Here is a 20034-nt window from a genome sequence, read left to right as displayed (position 1 = left end):
TGATCATTGCCTACATTTAGGCGTATTTTTAGTTTTGCAACAAAATACGTAAACCACAACTTTTGTTAAAATGTCAACATCAGATTCCTGTTCAGCAAATACAAATCAGATTTAAATGCTTTTTTTTTTCTTGATTTGTTTTCCGTCGAACTTGTTTTCCGTAATGAGTACCAATGCTACCGACGCCAGGGAGGCAGCTCCCACTCCTGGACCCTACATGTCGACCCATCAACTCATGGACCGGGGACCAACGGCTTTATACGAATTTCTGAACAATAATTCGTATGCCTCAGAACATCCCGTCGGCGCTGACTGGGATTGAACCTTTTGCGGTGAGAGGCAATCACGCTTACCACTACTCCACCGGCGCCGCTATATTAGCAATTTATTATTCTTGAAAGATTACATAAAAGTAAAGGTCAAAATTCAATTATTATTGAAGTGGTCATCAAGAATAAATTAAAACAAATTTGAAATCTTCTACCAGAAAACAGTGAAATTAAAATGGCTTTGAGTTATTTTGTTGATTAATGTATTTTGGGATCATGATACCCCTCTCTTAACTGATATCCATCTGTAGGACAATCACACAAACAACACAAGCTGATTAATATCTGATTAATAGCCCTGATGATGATCCCAGCCCCAGTTGCTGATGATAAAACTGTAATCAGCGCTTGTTCTTCAAGACTGAGAAACCGAAATAAAAATATTAATTTTAAGTCATGATTATGAATAAGTGTTACTTAACTTATGTTCCTAGATCAAATATTTTAAACGAATTATGTCAAATACTAATAATGTAAATAACAGGCGCGTAATTTGCATGGTTTGTCAGGAGCGCTGCCAACCCTAACTACGTCTCTTGACTCACCACATATAATTTGTTCTTCGGAAGTTCGGCGATGCAAATTTTAATAAAAATTGCCAAGATTCGGAAAGCAAAACGAAGTGTATAGGGAAGAATAGTCCATAATGCACCCTGGGGTAAAATGGACCCGCGCCATTTTTCGCTGCTTTGCCATTATACATTCTGGAATCTAATGTGTCAGAATGCTATAGTCAGTGTTGGCAAAATCAGAAATCAATTGATATTTTTCCGCTCTCATGCGCTCGCAATATCACGCGTGATATTGGAACAAATTATCATGCTTGATATTGATTTTACAAACTCCTTTGATATTGCGAGACTATTCACAACGTGCAAAAATCAAGCTGAGCGTTGACTCGACACAAAAAAGGTTCCATTGCACATCGTTTTTTTAGAAAGAGAAAGCATAGTTTGCTATCTCTTTTTAATCTTCACCCATGGCAGATGCGAAGGGACTGCTGTAACCCGTTATGGAAGTTGCGGTTGCATTCGGGTGTAAAGCCAGAATCATTAAAATCCCTCTCACCACAGTTTGGTGAGATTTGCAGTTGGTGAGTTTGGTTAGCTTGATATTCCGAGCTGCGATATCACAGCTTGCAAAATCAACCGCAGTAGTTTGCTTGTTGATTTTTATCTACGAAAATCAAGCGTGATCTTGAACGTTGGTGAGATTTAATTTTTTGATATTTTCGCAACACTGGCTATAGTTAAAATACTTAGCGAGCAGCATCGTTAAATTCACGAATTAACAATCGGAAAGCTATGAAAAACATCGCGGGTCATTTTAGCTTTTTAGACCACCAACCATACACTATGTATGCCATTAATGATCGATCAAATCCAACTAGTGCCTGAAAATATCGACATAACGTTTTTTTTTTTGCAACAGCAAAACTTTCCCCACACACCGTACCGCTTCAACATACCGTAGAAGTTAGATTTCACTGGGACAAAATTTCCATAAGAAGTCAATCGTTCACTAACGTGAAACTGCCTTCGCTCATTCTGTTTCTAAATCGACTCCATCTAGCTTGCAACCATCCAGCCGGCAACTACGACTACCACTACTATAAGGGCTGCTCTTCCAAACTGTTGCTTTGTGCCACTAGTCTGCCATTCAAGACAACATGGCAGCTGCCAGTGACACCACAAATCCAATGGACGAGGGACTACAGGACCTTGGAGTGCCGGTGCCGGTGCAAACGTTCCTCTGGCAACAGATAGCTCCGTTCATCCGGCCAAAGCTAGGCAAATCACATGAAGCTAGCTGCATGGTAAGTTTCTACGTTTCCTTTACATGCTTTTTTCAATATGTTAAATGTGTTATTCCTCTACAGTTCATAACAGATGTGAATTTTGTTTTTTGAGCCAAAACCAACAATAACAAAATTATGTGATAGGATTCCAAAAACATTGGAATCAAATCTGCTATAAATTGGAGCTTTTCATTGACAAATCGGTTAAGTGTGCCGTGTGAAGTTATAGCTGTATATTGCGCCTGTCTGTGTGCGATTTCATTGTCTGTCTGTCCTCTGACGTTTATCAATAACTGACTCTAATTACTACCTTGATTTTTATTAATCCAGCTAATCCCAAAACAATTTAAAATTCCGTGAGTTAACTTAATTCTCAATTTGCGATCACCAAAGTAAACAGCAGTCAGGCAACGTATCTGTACGGTTGTATGCATCCATTACTAACGATAACTGCCATTAGCATCCAACAACAAACGGCTAGTCCAGGGTGTAGGCTAAAAGGATTCAACAGAACCAACGCTCTTTCGATGCTTTCCTCGTTCGACGGGAAATATAGTGCCGACGGGTGTTATTATTTGATTATTACCACTTCACACTCTGCTTTCATGTCGTGCCAACAAGTTCTCACATTCGCTTCGACCCGGAATAACGCTCGCTGCCAAGTCGTCTTTCGATTGGAATCAGTTTCGCGCAAAATTTATAGGTCATGTTTATGATGATCCTATCTGCAGGCGAAATTAGAATGTGCCTCGTAAATCCATTTTTTTTTCATCATTATTCAACCCGTTAAGATTAATTTGTATCTTCCGTTTGGTTTTATTCATTAACTGTATAAATGGTTATCTTAAACTGTATTTGTAAATAATAACTAAATGTATTTTCTTCCAAACAATGTTTTTTTCTGCTTTTCCTACTCTCTATGCGTCATCTGTGCATAAAACAATGTTTCAACAACATCACTGTACTCGTTTAAAATTTTGTTCATATAAAACAATAACTGTGTGTATAGTATTGTCAACATGCACCTGGACATCATGTAAGTGTAAATAATGTGCCGTTTTTTGCTATCCGTACCCGTTCAATAATCTTCTATAAGTGAATACTTGATATCCCAAAATGGAATGATGCTTCCTTGATTTAATCAATTGTTTTATTTGTGCTATCCTCATGATTTTTTTTTTTCATTATTCGTTAGAGCTTTAGTATAAGGTCAAAATTTTAAAACGAATTAGTACTAAATAGCACATAGTAACAAAAACATGACCCTAAAAACTGCTAATAAAGGTTGACCCATATAGATTGAAAAAAAAAGTATCTGGCCAGTTTTCTTTGGAGCACGAGCACCAGACTGATGAATTGGACATTTTAGATCCACAGTGCTCAAACGGTTCCAAATTTGATTTTGATTAGCCTCCCAAAATTTGAACTCATTTAAAAAACTGACTAGGCACAAACCAATTGAATTTTATATAGAATTTACTATGGGAAAACCTAATGTTTTGTTCAGGGGCTGGGGGGTTGACAATTATCCACGGACAATTGTCTACGCAGGGAGAGGGGGGGGGTCAAGAATCCCAAAAAAAAAATCGTCTACGTAGTTAATGAACAGTCTCTAATATCTATCTCAAAACTCACGATTTCACTCTGCTTTAAAAAATGTTAGCTGTGCTGGTTGGAATTTTATCAGGTACAACTTTTTTCAAAACCACTTTTCGATCAAATGTAAGAAAAAAAAGTTATTAATGATTCAAGTCACTGATGTCTTATTATTATGCTCAATCAACTGTTCAGCAGGCAACATTGGTGTTTCTGATGCGTAATAGAGTACATAAATCATGGCTACTATGTCACACTGCAGAAAACAGTGTTTCTCACAATACAGCTGCTTGACGTATTAACATAGATAATCAGACGTAACACTTTGAATAAAATTATGTTCAAACATAGGACTTCAGTAACGACAACTCGCGGGCTTCTCGCGGAAAATAAGCTTGCTTGCTGATTCGCAAACAATGTTGCATGCAAGAAAAACCGAATATATAGAAACGTCAAAGTGATCCGATGCCAGCGCCATAACATTCAAACCAATCGTTAAATGCGCAAACGATGATCCAGAATGAAGCGATACGTCTGTTTGTCGGTGGTAATAAGATTATCAATCTCTTAAACAATTATTAAATATTTAATTTTAGTTTGGCTGAAAAACGGTTTTCTGCAAAGTTGTAGCTGAGAAAATTTCCCAAAAGAATGACTATAGAACTTTTTAACAGTACAATATGGAAAAAGCCTTGAAGACAATGAACCAAATGTTTGGTTTTCCCATAGTAATTCCCACATAAACATCAGATGATTTGTGCCAAGTCGGCTTCTTACCAAATGAGTTTAAATATTGGGAGGCTAATCATAATCCGATTTGGAACCGTTTGAGCACTGTGGAGCGAAAATTTCAAATTTTGCATCAGTCTAACGAGCACCTTACCTTACCACTAACCATACATGTGTGAGACAGTTTGTTGGGCTATTTCTTCGAAGACAATCGGTCTAAAGGGAAAATGTTGTCGGAGTGTTCAAAATAGACAAATTGTGTAAGAGATGTAAATTTGAACAATGAAAAGAAAATATGCGTCCCACCCATTATGCCCTTCCAGCATTAGTGACACCTTGAATACTGGAATCTCCATAGAGTTTGGCCAGCTCGTGGTTCATTTTGCTTCTTGATACGCCGTTTTTATACACTGGTGGAAATTAAAACAATGGCACTTTAAAAAGCACGGCTCCTCGCAACTTTAAGAATCAGAGGAATTCTAAATCATGTGTGTTACAAGCCACATTATAATGGTACAATATGAACCAAAGAAAGAACCAATTGCATATTTTTTACAATTAGATTATTTACGAGATGTAATGTCAGCCTAGCCCCTCACCTCGACCTATCAAGCAAATAACTAATTTATTCAGCAATAATACACATTAGTAAAGGAAAACTAATACCCCATCTGCTCTGAAATTGTAATCCGTAATAAAATTGCCTAGTTTTGGGACAAATTTAGTATATTTATTGCTCTTTTTTAAAGAAAAACATTAGTGAAATTTTCATATTTTTCGATTTCTATACGCCATGATCTTGCCGTTTTATTGCACTAACGAAAATCTAAACAACGGTGGTCATCAAAAAACCTGATAATTTCATGAATTGAAAGGACTTACCTTTTTGTAACATGCTAGCCTAATAAAACAATGTCAACTTTATATTGGTATTGGTGAAACCATTTGCGTTGACGACGACTCTGCAACTCTTTACTCCCATAATCAAATGTCAGTTTCGAGAAACATAGCGGATAGTTTCTTTACCCTTACACTCCACTGAAAATCCGCGTCGAAACGATACGTGAATACGCGTCTACCAAGCTTCTGTAACTTTTTAGCCCGCAGGGTAATCACATAGAGTTCTCCAGATGCACAAAAGTGTGCGTGAGACCGCGCACTACCTACCTGTAGTTGTGATATCGCGATACCTTTTTGGTTCTTCTTCTTATTCATTTTTATATATGGATGGTGGATTTTAGTGTTCGTGAGATTGCGCTTGGAGATCTCTATAAGCAAACGTCACTGGAGACGTGAATCATGGCGACTTTTTCATATTCGGTCACTCTACCGAAAAATCCCGTAGCCAACTGTCAATATTTGCGTGAACATTCCATAGAGATTGCTAACATTTATCGTACGCACATCACGTATACGTATACGCAAAATGTTTTCATCGGGAAAAAAAACTTCATAGCGGAAAATTTTCCGATGAAGACAAATCACTGACACAATCATACTTTAGCAATCTGTATGTTTCTAACTATTTAACTAGTTTTCTAAAAGGGTTTATAGGGAGCTGCACGCTGACGTCACGAATAAATGCAATGAACTCCCGTTCATCGGTTTGACAGACAGCAGTGGTTTGTGGTGGTGTGGTAAACACCTTTATCTGTTAGTTGATTCAAGTGGATGCTAGTTTTAAAATTTTAATAACTATAAGATGTGTTATCCAACGATGTTCTTTTAACACTCCGAATACGATGCCTCCGAAAAATGTGTAACGGCAAGTTTGCAATGGCACAACTTAGCCATTTCTTAATGAATTTCAAAAATTATGGTGCCTTTAGAATTCCTAGGGTTTCCAGATGATTTTGATTGCAAAAAACTCAAAAATAGAGTCGTCTACTTTTTTAAAAAGCGAAAAGAGTTGTTACACGTTTTTTTGAAAGGTGTGTTTGTAGGGTTTTGCAAGTGGCGCAAGATCTGTAATTTAGATTAATGGGCACAAATGTTCACAATTAGCCAGAATACAGCCATGGTTCCTATATATGGATCCTGGAGACAACGGAACGGTCCTCGAAAAATCCGGAACATCCGTAAAAATTGTCAATCTATGATCCTGATCCTAGAGCTCTGCGGTTTTTTGGAAAACATTAGGAACTGTGATATAAACAAATATTTGGGGTCGTTACATAAACATGTACCTGGATGGCCATGGGACCATCCTCCGGAAGATCCGGAACATCCGTAAAAGTGGACAATCCATGAAACTGATCCTAGAGCTCCGTGTTTTTTTTTTAACATTAGGATCTGTGATATAAGAATGAATTTGGGTCATGGACCCAGATGGCCATGGGACCGTCCTTCGGAAGATCCGGAACATCCGTAAAAGTATTAAATCCACGATCCTGATCCTAGAGCTCCGCGTTTTTTTTATAAACATTAGAAACTGTTATGATAGAAAGAATTTGGGGTTGTGACATAAACATCAACCTGAACATCCATAGCATCTTTCGGAAGATCCGGAACATCCGTGAAAGTGGTCAAGCAATGAAAATGATCCTAGAGCTCCGCAGTTTTTTGAAAAAAAAAACTCTAAGAACTGAAATGATAGAATTAATTTGAGGTCGTGACCTAAACATGGACCTTGATGGCCATGAGACCGTCCTCTGGAAGATCCGGAACATCCGTGAAAGTGGAAAATTCTCGAAACTGATCCGAGAGCTCCGTGGTTTTCTTTAAAACGTTAGGAACTGCGATATTAGAATGATTTTGGAATCGTGACATAAACATGGACCCAGATGGCCATCGGAACGTCCTCCGGAAGATCCGAAAAATCCGTAAAAGTGGTCAATGTATGGAACTGATCCTAGAGCTCCATGGTTTTTTTTTCGAAAACACTTGGAACTGTCATATATAAATTAATTTGCAGTCGTGACATAAACATGTACCCAGAAGGCCATGGGATCGTCCTCCGCAAGATCTAGAACATCTTTAAAAATGGTCAATCCTTGAAACTGATCCTAGAGTTCTACGGTTTTTTCGAAAGCATGTGGAACTGCGATATAAGAAATATTTTGGGGTCATGAAACAAACTTGGACCCAAATGGCCATCCTCTGATAAGTTTTTTTTTTTTTTTTTATTATAGTCACTTTAACACTCTTAGGTCATTCGTGACTTGTCCGGGGGTGAGATTTGAACTCGTGACTTTGGCGTGAGAGGTATGGATGTTAACCACTACGCCGGGGTCATAAGCCCAGAACATCCGTAATAGAGGTCAATCAATGAAACTGATCCTAGAGCTCCGCATTTTTTTTTTCAAAAACATTAGGAACTGTGATATAAGAATCAATTTGTGGTCGTGACTGAAACATGTACCCAGCTTGCAATGGGACCGTCACTTGGAAGATCAACAACATCCGTAAAATGGTCACACCATAAAATTGAGAGGTGGAAGCATTACTATGACGAGCACCTCAACGGTGATGCAGCAGAAAACGAGGGTGGCACGGCAACAGTCCTTGGAGCACGCGCAGAAGACGACAGGCTTCCGGCCCCCTGATCTTCAAGAAGTTGAGGAGGAGATCGGTCGGCTGAAGAACAACAAAGCAACTGGTGTAGATCAACAACCAAGTGAGCTATTAAAATACGGTGGTGAAGCACTGGCTCGAGCGCTGCACTGGGTAATTGCCAAGATTTGAGTGGAGGGGATATTACCGGAAGAGTGAAGGAAGGTGTTGTATGCTCAATCTACAAAAAGGGCGACAAGTTGGATTGCTGCAACTACCACGCGATCACTCTGCTGAGCGCCGCTTACAAGGTACTCTCCCAAATTATACGCCGCCGCCTGTCACCATTTTCAAGAGATTTCTTGAGCAATACCAGCAGGAATTCATGGGTTCATATTCGCGATTCGGCAGGTTTTGCATAAATGCCACAAATACAACTTGCTTACACATCATTTGTTCATCGATTTCAAATCCGCATACGAAACAATCGATCGTGATCAGCTATGGCAGATTATGCACGAGTACGGATTTCCAGATAAACTGACGCGATTGGTCAAGGCAACGATGGATCGAGTGATGTGCGTTGTTCGAGTATCGGGGACACTCTCGAGTCCCTTTGAATCTCGAAAGGGGTTACGGCAGGGTGATGGACTTTCGTGTCTGCTATTCAACATCGCGTTAGAAGTTGTTATCAGAAGAGTTGGGATAGACACGAGTATCAAGACAGCTTCTTGGCTTCACCGATGACATCGACATCATGGCACGGAACTTTGAGACGAAGGCGGAAACGTAAATCAGACTGAAGGCTGAAGCTAGGTGGATTGGACTTGCCATCAACGCATTAAACACAAAATACATGAAAGAAAGAGGTTCTAGGGAAGACAATGTTAGCCTCCCACCCCGAGTTCAGATTGACGGTGACGAAATCGAGGTGGTCGATGAGTTCGTGTAATTGGGCTCACTGGTGACCGTCGAAAATAATATCAGCAGAGAATTTCAAAGACGCATTATGGCAGGGAATCGTGCCTACTTTGGACTCCGGAGGACGCTCCGGTCGAATAAAATTCGCCACGAAGTTGACTATCTAAAAGACGCTGATTAGACCGGTGGTCGTCTACTGCCACGAGACCGTGACTATGCTCGTGGAGGACAAACGCGCCCTTGGATGACGGAACGTGGAGGAAGCGAATGAACCAAGAATTGCACCAGCTGTTGAGAGAACCATCCATCGTTCACATTGCAAAAATTGGGCGACTACGGTAGGCTGGGCATGTCGTAAGAATGTCGCACGACGACGCAGTGAAAATGGTTCTCGAAAGCGCCCCAACAGGAACAAGAAGAAGAGGTGCGCAGTGGGCAAGGTGGATCGACCAAGTAGAAGGTGACCTGCGGACCCTTCGCAGACTACGAGGCTGGCAAAGTCTGGCCATGGATCGAGTAGAGTGGAGACGACTTCTTCGGACAGCAGAGGACAACAAGGCCTTAGCCAGATAGCAAGCCATAAAATTGATCCAAGAACGAAAAACCATGGAACTGTGATATTACAATGAATTTGGAGTCTTAACATAAATATGGAACCGAATGACCATGCGACAGTCCTCCGGAAGATCCGTCAAAATGAACCTGGATGGCCATTGGAACGTCCTCCAGAAGATCCTGATCATCCGTAAAAGTGGATCATCGATGAAACTGTGAAAAAACCGTGTTTTTTTTTCGAAAACTCTTGGAACTGCGATTTAAGATAGAATTTAGGGTCGTGACATAAACATGGATCCGGATGGCCATGAGACTGTCCTCCAAAAGATCCAGAACATCCGTAAATGTATCATACTGTGAAACTGATCCTAAAGCTCTGCAGTTCTTTTTTAAACACTGTGATATAAGAAACCTCTGGATCACTTTTACGGATGTTCCGTATCTTCCGGAGGACGGTCCTATGGTCATCCAGGTCCGTGTTTTTTTGTCTTTATTAAGGAGACTTTCAGCCCTGGACTGGTTCTTCTCCGGTACGTGTTTATGTCATGACCCCGAATTCTTTCTTATATCGCAGTTCCACATGCTTTCGAAAAAACCGTAGAACTCTAGGATCAGTTTCAAAGATTGACCATTTTCAAAGATGTTCTAGATCTTGCGGAGGATGGTCCCATGTCCTTCTAGGTACATGTTTATGTCACGACCGCAAATTAATTTATATATGATAAAAACCGTGGAGCTGTAGGGTCAGTTTCATACAATGACCACTTTTACGGTATTTTCGGATCTTGCGGAGGACGGTCCGATGGCCATCTGGGTCTATGTTTATGTCACGATCCCAAAATCATTCTAATATCGCAGTTCCTAACGTTTTCACGAAAACCACGGAGCTCTCGGATCAGTTTCGAGAATTTTCCACTTTCACGGATGTTCCGGATCTTTCGGAGGACGGTCCCATACCCATCAAGGTCCATGTTTATGTCACGACCCCAAATTCATTCTATCATCTCAGTTCTTAGTGTTTTTTTCAAAAAACTGCGGAGCTCTAGGATCATTTTCATTGCTTGACCACTTTCACGGATGTTCCGGATCTTCCGGAGGATGGTCCTATGGACGTTCAGGTTCATGTTTATGTCACAACCCCAAATTCTTTCTATCATCACAGTTTCTAATGTTTAAAAAAACGCGGAGCTCTAGGATCAGGAGAGTGGATTTACCACTTTTACGGATGTTCCGGATCTTCCGGAGGACGGTCTCATGGGCATCAAGGTCCATGACACAAATTCATTCTTATATCACAGATCCTAATGATAAAAAAAACGCGTAGCTCTAGGATCAGTTTCATGGATTGATCACTTTTACGGATGTTCCGGATCTTCCGGAGGACGGTCCTATGGACATCCAGATTTATGTTTATGTCACAAGCCCAAATTATTTCAATCATCACAGTTCCTAATGTTTATAAAAAAACGCGGAGCTCTAGGATCAGGATCGTGGATTTACTACTTTTATGGATGTTCCGGATCTTCCGAAGGACGGTCCCATGGCCATCTGGGTCCATGACCCAAATTCATTCTTATATCACAGATCCTAATGTTAAAAAAAAACACGGAGCTCTAGGATCAGTTTCATGGATTGTCCACTTTTACGGATGTTCCGGATCTTCCGGAGGATGGTCCCATGGCCATCCAGGTACATGTTTATGTCACGACCCCAAATATTTGTTTATATCACAGTTCCTAATGTTTTCCAAAAAACCGCAGAGCTCTAGGATCAGGATCATGGATTGACCATTTTTACGGATGTTCCGGATTTTTCGAGGACCGTTCCGTTGTCTCCAGGATCCATATATAGGAACCATGGCTGTATTCTGGCTAATTGTGAACATTTGTGCCCATTAATCTAAATTACAGATCTTGCGCCACTTGCAAAGCCCTACAAACACACCTTTCAAAAAAACGTGTAACAACTCTTTTCGCTTTTTAAAAAAGCAGACGACTCTATTTTTGAGTTTTTTGCAATCAAAATCTGGAAACCCTAGGAATTCTAAAGGTACCATAATTTTTGAAATTAATTAAGAAATGGCTAAGTTGTGCCATTGCAAACTTGCCGTTACCAAGGTTGCAAAGACTCATTTCAGCTAAAACAATGTTTTTCTAAATTAGAAATAATTAGATGCCATGATCAAATTTTGAATTGGTAGGATACAAGAAGAGGTTGCAAAGAATGTGTTTGACATATTAAACCTGTTTATTTCACTTCATGAGAGTCACAATCAGCGATTTTTCACAAACTCACTCACTCACTCACTCACTCACTCACTCACTCAGCGATCAGCAAATCGCTGATTGTGACTCATAGAAAGCAACATTTACAGGTTTTATGTTTCCAACGCATACTTTGTAACCTCTTCTTGTAAGTTACAAGTAAAACATGCCATCATACCATCTTTTGGTTTTCTTATTCCGAAAAACATTATTTTAGCTGAAATGAGTCTTTACAACCTTGGCCGTTACACGTTTTTCGGAGGCTTCGTAGTCGGCGTAAAGTTTTTTACCCACCGTATTCGGAGTGTTAAAAGATCTTCTTTTTTAAAAAATCTAAAAATAAATTTTTTATTTGCTACAAGCTACGAATTGCTAAAATGCACTGTAGGAAGTGATGTTATGTTTTGCTAATTGATTGAAATATGATTCTTTTCATAGGTTTTGGGGAAAAATACCATTCCACGAGATGTTTCTGATGAACTGATGTTTCAATTAATTAATGAACTTTTACAGTTACCTACCCGCTTAAGAAATTAACAACAATATTATCTGTTATGTCAGGCAAAATGGCTGCTGTCATCGCGTAAAATGAACTATACTGCCGCTCTTCGCATGTCCGTCCGTACGCTAATGAATATCTAATTCTGATCTCATACCAAAATTTGGTATTGACCAGCATGAATAAGAGTTAAAATACCAAAGATTAATACCAAAAAATTACATGGAAAATACTTTGCAAATACCAAAAATTGATATTTGGATACCGAAAGAATACCTGGGTGGTATAGTTTTGGTATTGCATTATTATAATTTGGTATTGGAATAGTATTGAGGAAACATATTTTTGGTATTATTTTTTGGTATTTTACCTCTTATGTCAGGCTCATCCATACCAATTTAAGGTATCGAGATGATCGGGAACGAATATCTCGATACCTTAAGGGGAGGTTCTCATTAAAAATAAAAAATAAATCGTTTTTTTTTTTGTTATTGCAAAAGTAGAGGGTGGGTGGGCCAGTAGTGGAGGTACTAAGCCAATTTATTAATTAAACAATAAATAAACGATGTACACACAATTGTTATACGTCAATCTATAGCTTTCAACCTCTATTTTGATAGAAAAATATTATACTGTAATAAAATTGCATGCAATTTTTTGAAAACTCATCCTCCATTAATAGGAACACCGTTCCAGTAGTTGTGGTAGTTGCTAACTTTGGTTCCTATAATAGTGGAATGCGTTGGTTTCTTATGAGTTCCACTATTATAGGAACACTACCGCAACTAAAGGTGCAACGGAGTGAAAATCTTAAGGAAAATTAATGATTTTCCGTAATTTTTGGGTTATTTTTATGTTCGAAATATGCAAATTTGCTTTATTTTAGAACAGCTACCGATGAAAAATAATCTTATCCGAGTCCTCTTCACTATTCCGGCACAACCTCCATACCGCAACTATAGGTACACCACTATTACTGGAACACCTACCCTAAGTGTCTACTATATTGTGTTAAAAGGGTTTATCTATCCACGCACAAGAAAAGTTTCTATAGACCATTGTTCGAAGCGGCGTCCCGGCCGCCATGGGACGTTCTCGGCTCGAGACGCTAGGGTGTTCATTTTTAAAGTAGTTAGCGGTTTGCTACCTCGATATTTGTGTTGTGTGATCGAATTGAAAGAGGAAGTGATTTATAATACACTGGAGTCGCTTTTTACGCGGTTTTTTTACACGGTTTTTTTACGCGGTTTTTTTTACGCGGATTACGGAATTTACATGGTGTTTTTTACGCGGATTTCGGAATTTACGCGGTTTTTTTACGCGGATTTTGGTTTTTTTTTACGCGGATTTTAGAATTTACGCGGTTTATCGTTATACACTAGAGTCGCTTTTTACGCGGTTTTTTTTCACACGGTCTTTTTTTACGCGGTTTTTTTTACGTGGTTTTTTTTACGCGGATTTCGGAATTTACGCGGTTTTTTTTTACGCGGATTCCGAAATTTACGCGGTTTTTTATTACGCGGTTTTTTTTACGCGGGACGTATCACCCGCGTAAAAAGCGACTCCAGTGTACTAGAAACGTGGATGAAATAAGAACACTTGACTTGTGCTCCACAAAATTCATTGTATTATAAAGGAATAAATATTTTCAATTCGAGGCCTAGACATATCAAACGTTTAGCAACACTAGCAGAATTTAAGAATCATTGCATTTCACACGTTAAAATTGTGTTTTGATCCACTTATCCAGTGATTTTTTATGACTTGACAAATTAGGTATCTTGACGAAATTATCTCTAAGGGATTATTTTGTATATGACAGCTGTACGACTTTTTTTTTTTAATTATTGTAGCACTGCAAAAACTATTTTATTCACCCCGATGGTAACGATGGATTTTTAATGTGTGATTTAATATTTACAGTTAAAAAATGTTCTTGAGTAGTCTACAAAGGTTTGCGCGCGCGTATTGCAAATATAGAAGACTGAATTTAACATTTGATAAACAAAATTGCAACTTATTTGGAAGATACCTTGAGTTAGTAGTAAGTTTTCTGGCAAATGTCGGGAGTTCATGAGCATTCCTGACATAGCTGAAAATTATGATAGCATCAGATTACGGGGTTGCTAGTGTATAGGATGCTTTGTTGATTGTTCATGAACTCTTGATCGCTTGTAATACTTATGAATATTTTATCGCTGTGAAGCAACTGTAAACTCTAGAGGGAATTTATATCTGTAACTGTAACCAGTTCGATTTTTTTGCAAACCTGGTTAAATTGTCATATTTAATTATCTTATAGATAAATCGTCCAGCTCACACCTTTGTAGGCCTAAGAGGTGGGACCATCCATATGTTGATATCAGGTCTATTAGATATTCATAATTTATTTTCTTCTGCTCGGGTAAGAACGAACTGAATCAATTGCATGATGTGCGTAGTAGAAACAATTGGAAATGTGATTTTCACCTTTAGAATTGATAAAACGATCCATGAAATATTGAAAAACGTTCTTTAAAAAACATCCAAATGATCCATAAAACACCGCAAGAAATCTGTTAAAAAGTGTGAGTGATCGATAAAAAATATCAATATGCTCCATAATTTATGTAAAATTTAGCAATGTACCGCTAAATTTCTAAAGAATGAGCATTGAAATTGCGCGAATTACCCTTAAACATATTACAAATGATTCAAACCTTGGAAAATTGCCCCATTACTGCGTAGCTACTCTGATTTACTGTTCTGCCCGTGTTTTTTGTCAAAAAAGCAGAGGGATGGGCGAGCATCTAGAATAAGCATCTAGAAGAAGCTTCTAAAAAATATTCCCTAGGATGCTTCTTAACACTCCGAACACGATGCAACCGTTAAAATGTGTAACGGCAAATTGATAATGTTTGAAAAATGATTACTCAGCAATTTATCAATAGATTTTAAACCTATCCATACCGAATAAAACTTTAAAGTATTGAGTTTCAAGTAGCGCCATAGATTTGAAGTTCATCAATAAATAGCTGAGCAATGATTTTTCAAACATTACAATTTTGCCGTTACACATTTGACCAGAAGCATCATGTTCAGAGTGTTAAGAAGATTATTATTTAATTTTTATGGAAGCTAGTTCTAGACGCTTACCCGTCGCTTCACACTTCCAACTCAAAAAACACGGGTATGTCAGTAAATCCAAGTAGCTACGTAGTAATGGAATATCTTTTAAAGGTAGAAGGAACAAAATCAAAAAGTGAGTGTCCAAAACATGAACAGTATATGTCTAATTCATGGATTATGCCTATATTTTTAAGAGCGCAAACATGATTTTCTATGGATCACTTTCATTAGTTTAAGGTTGTTTGCTGAATGTTTTATGGATCATTTGCAATATGTGTATGGGTAATTCTTACAATTTCGCTCATTCATTAGATATTTAGTGGTACATTTTTACAATTGTGTTGCTAAATTTTACTGAAAATATGGATCATATTGATATTTTCTATGGATCATTCACACATTTTAAGGGATTTTCACTGGGGTCTTATGCATTATTTGGGTGTTTTTTAATGAGCGTTTTTAAATTTGTTATGGATTATTTATTGGTTTTTATATTCAAAAGTATTTTTACCATTTTCTCCATCGGAAATACAGACACAATACAAAACTGTCGTATGCAAAGCTTACAACGAATAATTTTAATTCGACACTTTAAAAATAAATTAAAATGTTCGAATATCCCTCTCTTTTTGATCGACCGTTTTCCAAAAAAAAAACAATATCTATTATAATTCCCACGAAAAAAAATCAATATGTTGTCACATGAGTTGTGAGGCAAAATATGCGATGAAGATTAAAAATCACCCCCGTGTCCACGCATTATTTACTATATAAAAAGAGGGTGGGGCCAGACAAGGAGTACCCCCAATTGTAAGAATCACTTACCGCAATGATGTAAAAAAAATACATTTAAATCAGCCATGACATCTCTTAAATACAACAATTTAAAACAAAAATTTTGTTCTGCGCTTTAACGGGTTAATATAGGAGCTCGAAGTTTTAATATTTGAAATAATCTAAATTGACAGCTTGTTGCAATTTTTATAACTCTTTTGAAACTGAAACCTATAAATCATTAGTGTAAATTAAGTTAAGTTTTCTTTATTAGGAAGGCTTTCAGCCTGAAGCTGGTTCGCCTCCGTAGTGTAAATTAGTGTAAATATGTAAAAAATGATTAAGTGTAAAAAAGCATAAAGAAGAATATCCACCAAAGTCCTTATAAATGGAGAATTCAACGCTTGTTGTTTTTTTTTGCGATTCTCATGCTAATTTCTTGCATACATATATGGCAAGCATACTCTACGCCCAGGGAAATCAAGAAATAAGCTAAATTTCATCAAGACTGAAAATCGAGCCATGCTTGACTAAGCAAAGTGAGGGCGAAATATTATTTATAAAATAATATTCATTTTGTTTTGTTTTTTCTAATACTTATGAAATAATTGCCATAAAAAATTAAAAACTTAGATTGAACAATCATTAAACTTTCCATACTTAAATACTATTCAGAATTTGGTGCTTGTATCGAATTATGCCCTCGGCAATCTATAGAATGCTTGTTCCGTAGAAAATAGGATTTAGGATAACAGCATTTGATTGACGTTAATAATATAATTTCGATTATGATATGATTTTCAATATTTACAAGCATATCATTGTCTGATTTGTATTAAATGTACACCAACTGTTCGATTTTTGTCAGCTTTGTTTTCACTCGTTTCTGCTTTTGGGATATTAAGTATTGATAAAGTGCTCACAATCTGCTAGCTATCCTGTTGATCATCTACTTTTTAACTCAATAATCATGAACGGTTTATTTTTAACCTCGTTTTATCGTCATCGTCCCTGACAACAATGAATTCCATGAATCCCATGACGACCGCCGTTTGCGCCCTGCCCCTTCTGGAACATCATCCACAGGAACTAAAAGAGGCCTGCAAGGTATGCTAGCTTATTCGATTATGTGGTGCTAAAGCGAGAGAAATTATGAATCTTTAATTTATTTCCGCTCTGTTCGCTGTTGCTGGCCAATCCATCACATCCAAAAATATAGTCGTTCGAAAAGTCACTGGTGCAAAACATGTTCTATGGGCTGTCTCCATCGCTTGAATCCGCACTGAAATCAATTCCCCGATGGAGACTGGTTCAGGCCGCTTTGCCTCACGTCATGCACTGTGCCGGTGCGCTCATGCATAATCGGTAATAATTGAGTGCAAACCTTTCGAAACTGTTATCAGAATGTTTGACAATATTTATACTGTTTCAGAGTTAAGGACTTACAACCGCTAGGAGCAGCCGAAACGAAAATCCTTTATACGCTTCATTGGATTTTACTATTCGCAGCCGAGGAATGTGCCGACGACGATTTGGAAGCAAACAAGGAGGTCAAAAGCAAACAAAGCTATCTATTCTCTATCCCAACTATTTCGGTAAGAATTATTCAGTGCCAGAATTCCACGTTTGGCCACGAAACAATTGGACGCGATCCTTTGGAATTCTTTAACTTGTCAATTATAAATTCCTATAAATTTTACGGAAATTAGTTAGTAGCAGGTTTGAATACAGGCTTTGTGGTATTTTACAGCTATTCATCTATCTGTTTGCACCTATCGCTCATATGTTGAAGGAATCAGACTTTCAGAACATTCGCCTTGAAAATGGTTTGAAAATGTGGCAAGGAATGTGGGAATATCGTGCTCCAAATGCACCATGTTTTACAGCGCCCGTAAAACCCAAGGCTCGAAATTTCCTAAACTCCGTGAGCACAACACCGTCGGTGGAAGTATTTTCCCCAAGTAAAAACCATCTGCAATCCATTTACCAGACCAAAAGGATGTAATACATATAAACTATTTAACAGAGAAACCCGAAACTATGCACCATGGCATCGACTCTCCTCCCAGCATCTCGTTTTCGGAAACTCTGAAGCACGATGACGAGATGTCGTATATTTCGTCACCGAAGGATTCCGTGTTTCCCGAAACGATCCCCGAGGAAGCATCCAGTGTAGAGGAGGAGCGGGTTGTAATTTTCCAACTACCCGTTGGTGGCAATTTAGCAGACTCTTCATTCTACACCGCCGATGCTAGCCTTTTGCATCAATCTACCAGCCGAAAGGGAAGCAAACAGATTCCCATGGGTGGAAGAGAACGACCAGATAAAATAGCGACCAAATTCGACTTTGACCGGATTGATACCTACAGTGTAAGTATCGAATAATTTGAAGCGCTTGAGACGTGCTGTGCAGTGACCAGGGTTGTTAATCATTAACGTCTTCAATGCGAATTCGCATTGAAGACGTTAACGGACGCTAGTCATTAGTAACCCTGATAGGGACACACGATGCTATTTGCAACAAGCGACCATGTTTCCTCTTTCCTACAACTGTAATAAATCTAAAAAAAAACTTTCTGTACAAAGCCAGATACCGATCATCTTCAAATAAACACAGGTTCCATTTATTTTTTATTTTTTTTTTTTAGGGATTTTTGGCCTTAGGCTAGTTCATCTCTTAACAGGTTCCATTGTATTGGAACTAAAGGCACCTTAAGGGTTAATTTATATATATAAAAATGAATTTCTGTCTGTCTGTCGGTCTGTCTGTCTGTCTGTCTGTCTGTCTGTCTGTCTGACCCTTATAGACTCGGAAACTACTGAACCGATTGGCGTGAAAATTTGTATACAGGGGTTTTTGGGGCCGTGGAAGGTTCTTATGATGGTTCGAGACCCCTCCCCCTTCTGTAAGGGGGGGGCTCCCATACAAATGAATCAGAAATTTCTGCATAACTCGAGAACTAATCAAGCAAATGGAACCAAATTAGGCATGTGGGGGCGAGTGTGGGGGTATAAGGAGATAATCATAGGGGGTAGCCCCTTAGATAATAGAGGGGGGGGGGGCTACGTACAATATAGCATGCTTTTTTTTAAATAGGCGCATAAACTCAAGCTAATATTGAATCCCGAGCAAGACCGGGCACACTCAGCTAGTATGATATATAATTGAATTTGTACTTTTGACAATATAATCTCATTAAACTAGCATCAGTCAAATGTTGCACTACTACTTAAATTCAAGTGTCAGTACATTATAGGTATATCATTGACGAACTGAGGTAGAGATAGCATCTTCAAAGTCCCGGATTAAAACTTCTTACAGGTATCAACATAGATGTTAGGATGATTTTATTCATAATGCCAGATTTTTTTTCTCGTGACCTAACACCACTGCGACCAGTAATTTGATCTATTGTAGTATATCCCATGTCCTTAGTTTAGTGCATGTCGTATTACTCCATCACTATTGAGAAATGATGAACTATTCGATTTTTTTACAGTTGTCATTCTCGCATTTATCGCAAGGATCCGACTCTAATTGAAAGGTCCCGCTATGTATACCCTTCGGAGTGTTGAAACACCCTCCAAAGGCGCACCCCTTTTTCAGTCAAAATTGGATTCCTTAGCAATAAAATTAAGGAATGACATTGATAAGGACCATGCATCAGAACCCTAATCTTAACCACTTCAAACTACACAGCAAAAAAATAATTTTGATATCCCATCAAAGTGGATGCACTACAATCATGTCGAAAATTTCATGTAATTTTTATGACCACATAAATAAACAAATGCAGTAAAAGCAGCGTAATGTCAGTTCATGCATTGTATTAATGATAATTTTGTCCTTTTTAGCAAGTAATATTACACCATATTTTCGACATGATTGTAGTGCATCCACTTTGACGTGATATCAAAATTATTTTTTGCTGTGTAGGGAACAACAAATAGAAGATTAGCAATCACATA

At 38.2% G+C, this 20034-nt stretch overlaps 1 protein-coding gene across 3 annotated transcripts in view; it reads left to right on the top strand.

Annotated features, from left to right (window-relative positions):
• unc80 (unc80, NALCN channel complex subunit) overlaps window positions 1-20034 on the top strand; it is a 57269-nt gene that overhangs the window by 4463 nt on the left and 32772 nt on the right. For all 3 annotated transcript variants that reach the window (XM_065225825.1, XM_065225824.1, XM_065225823.1), the window contains exons 2-8: window positions 1902-2145; window positions 3137-3163; window positions 17152-17172; window positions 17285-17430; window positions 17498-17660; window positions 17816-18026; window positions 18092-18435. In XM_065225825.1, the coding sequence (XP_065081897.1) occupies window positions 1999-2145; window positions 3137-3163; window positions 17152-17172; window positions 17285-17430; window positions 17498-17660; window positions 17816-18026; window positions 18092-18435 (1059 nt within the window). In that variant the 5' untranslated portion in view covers window positions 1902-1998. The remainder of the gene's footprint in view (window positions 1-1901; window positions 2146-3136; window positions 3164-17151; window positions 17173-17284; window positions 17431-17497; window positions 17661-17815; window positions 18027-18091; window positions 18436-20034) is intronic.

This window comes from Ochlerotatus camptorhynchus, unplaced genomic scaffold (assembly GCF_037179485.1).
Source record: "Ochlerotatus camptorhynchus isolate MF236.1 unplaced genomic scaffold, CSIRO-AGI_Acam_v1.1 ptg000238l, whole genome shotgun sequence".
In the NCBI taxonomy this organism is placed as follows: domain Eukaryota; kingdom Metazoa; phylum Arthropoda; class Insecta; order Diptera; family Culicidae; genus Ochlerotatus; species Ochlerotatus camptorhynchus.
The sequence above is the reverse complement of the archived record's forward strand: the minus strand, read 5'-3'. Positions and strand labels throughout refer to the sequence as shown.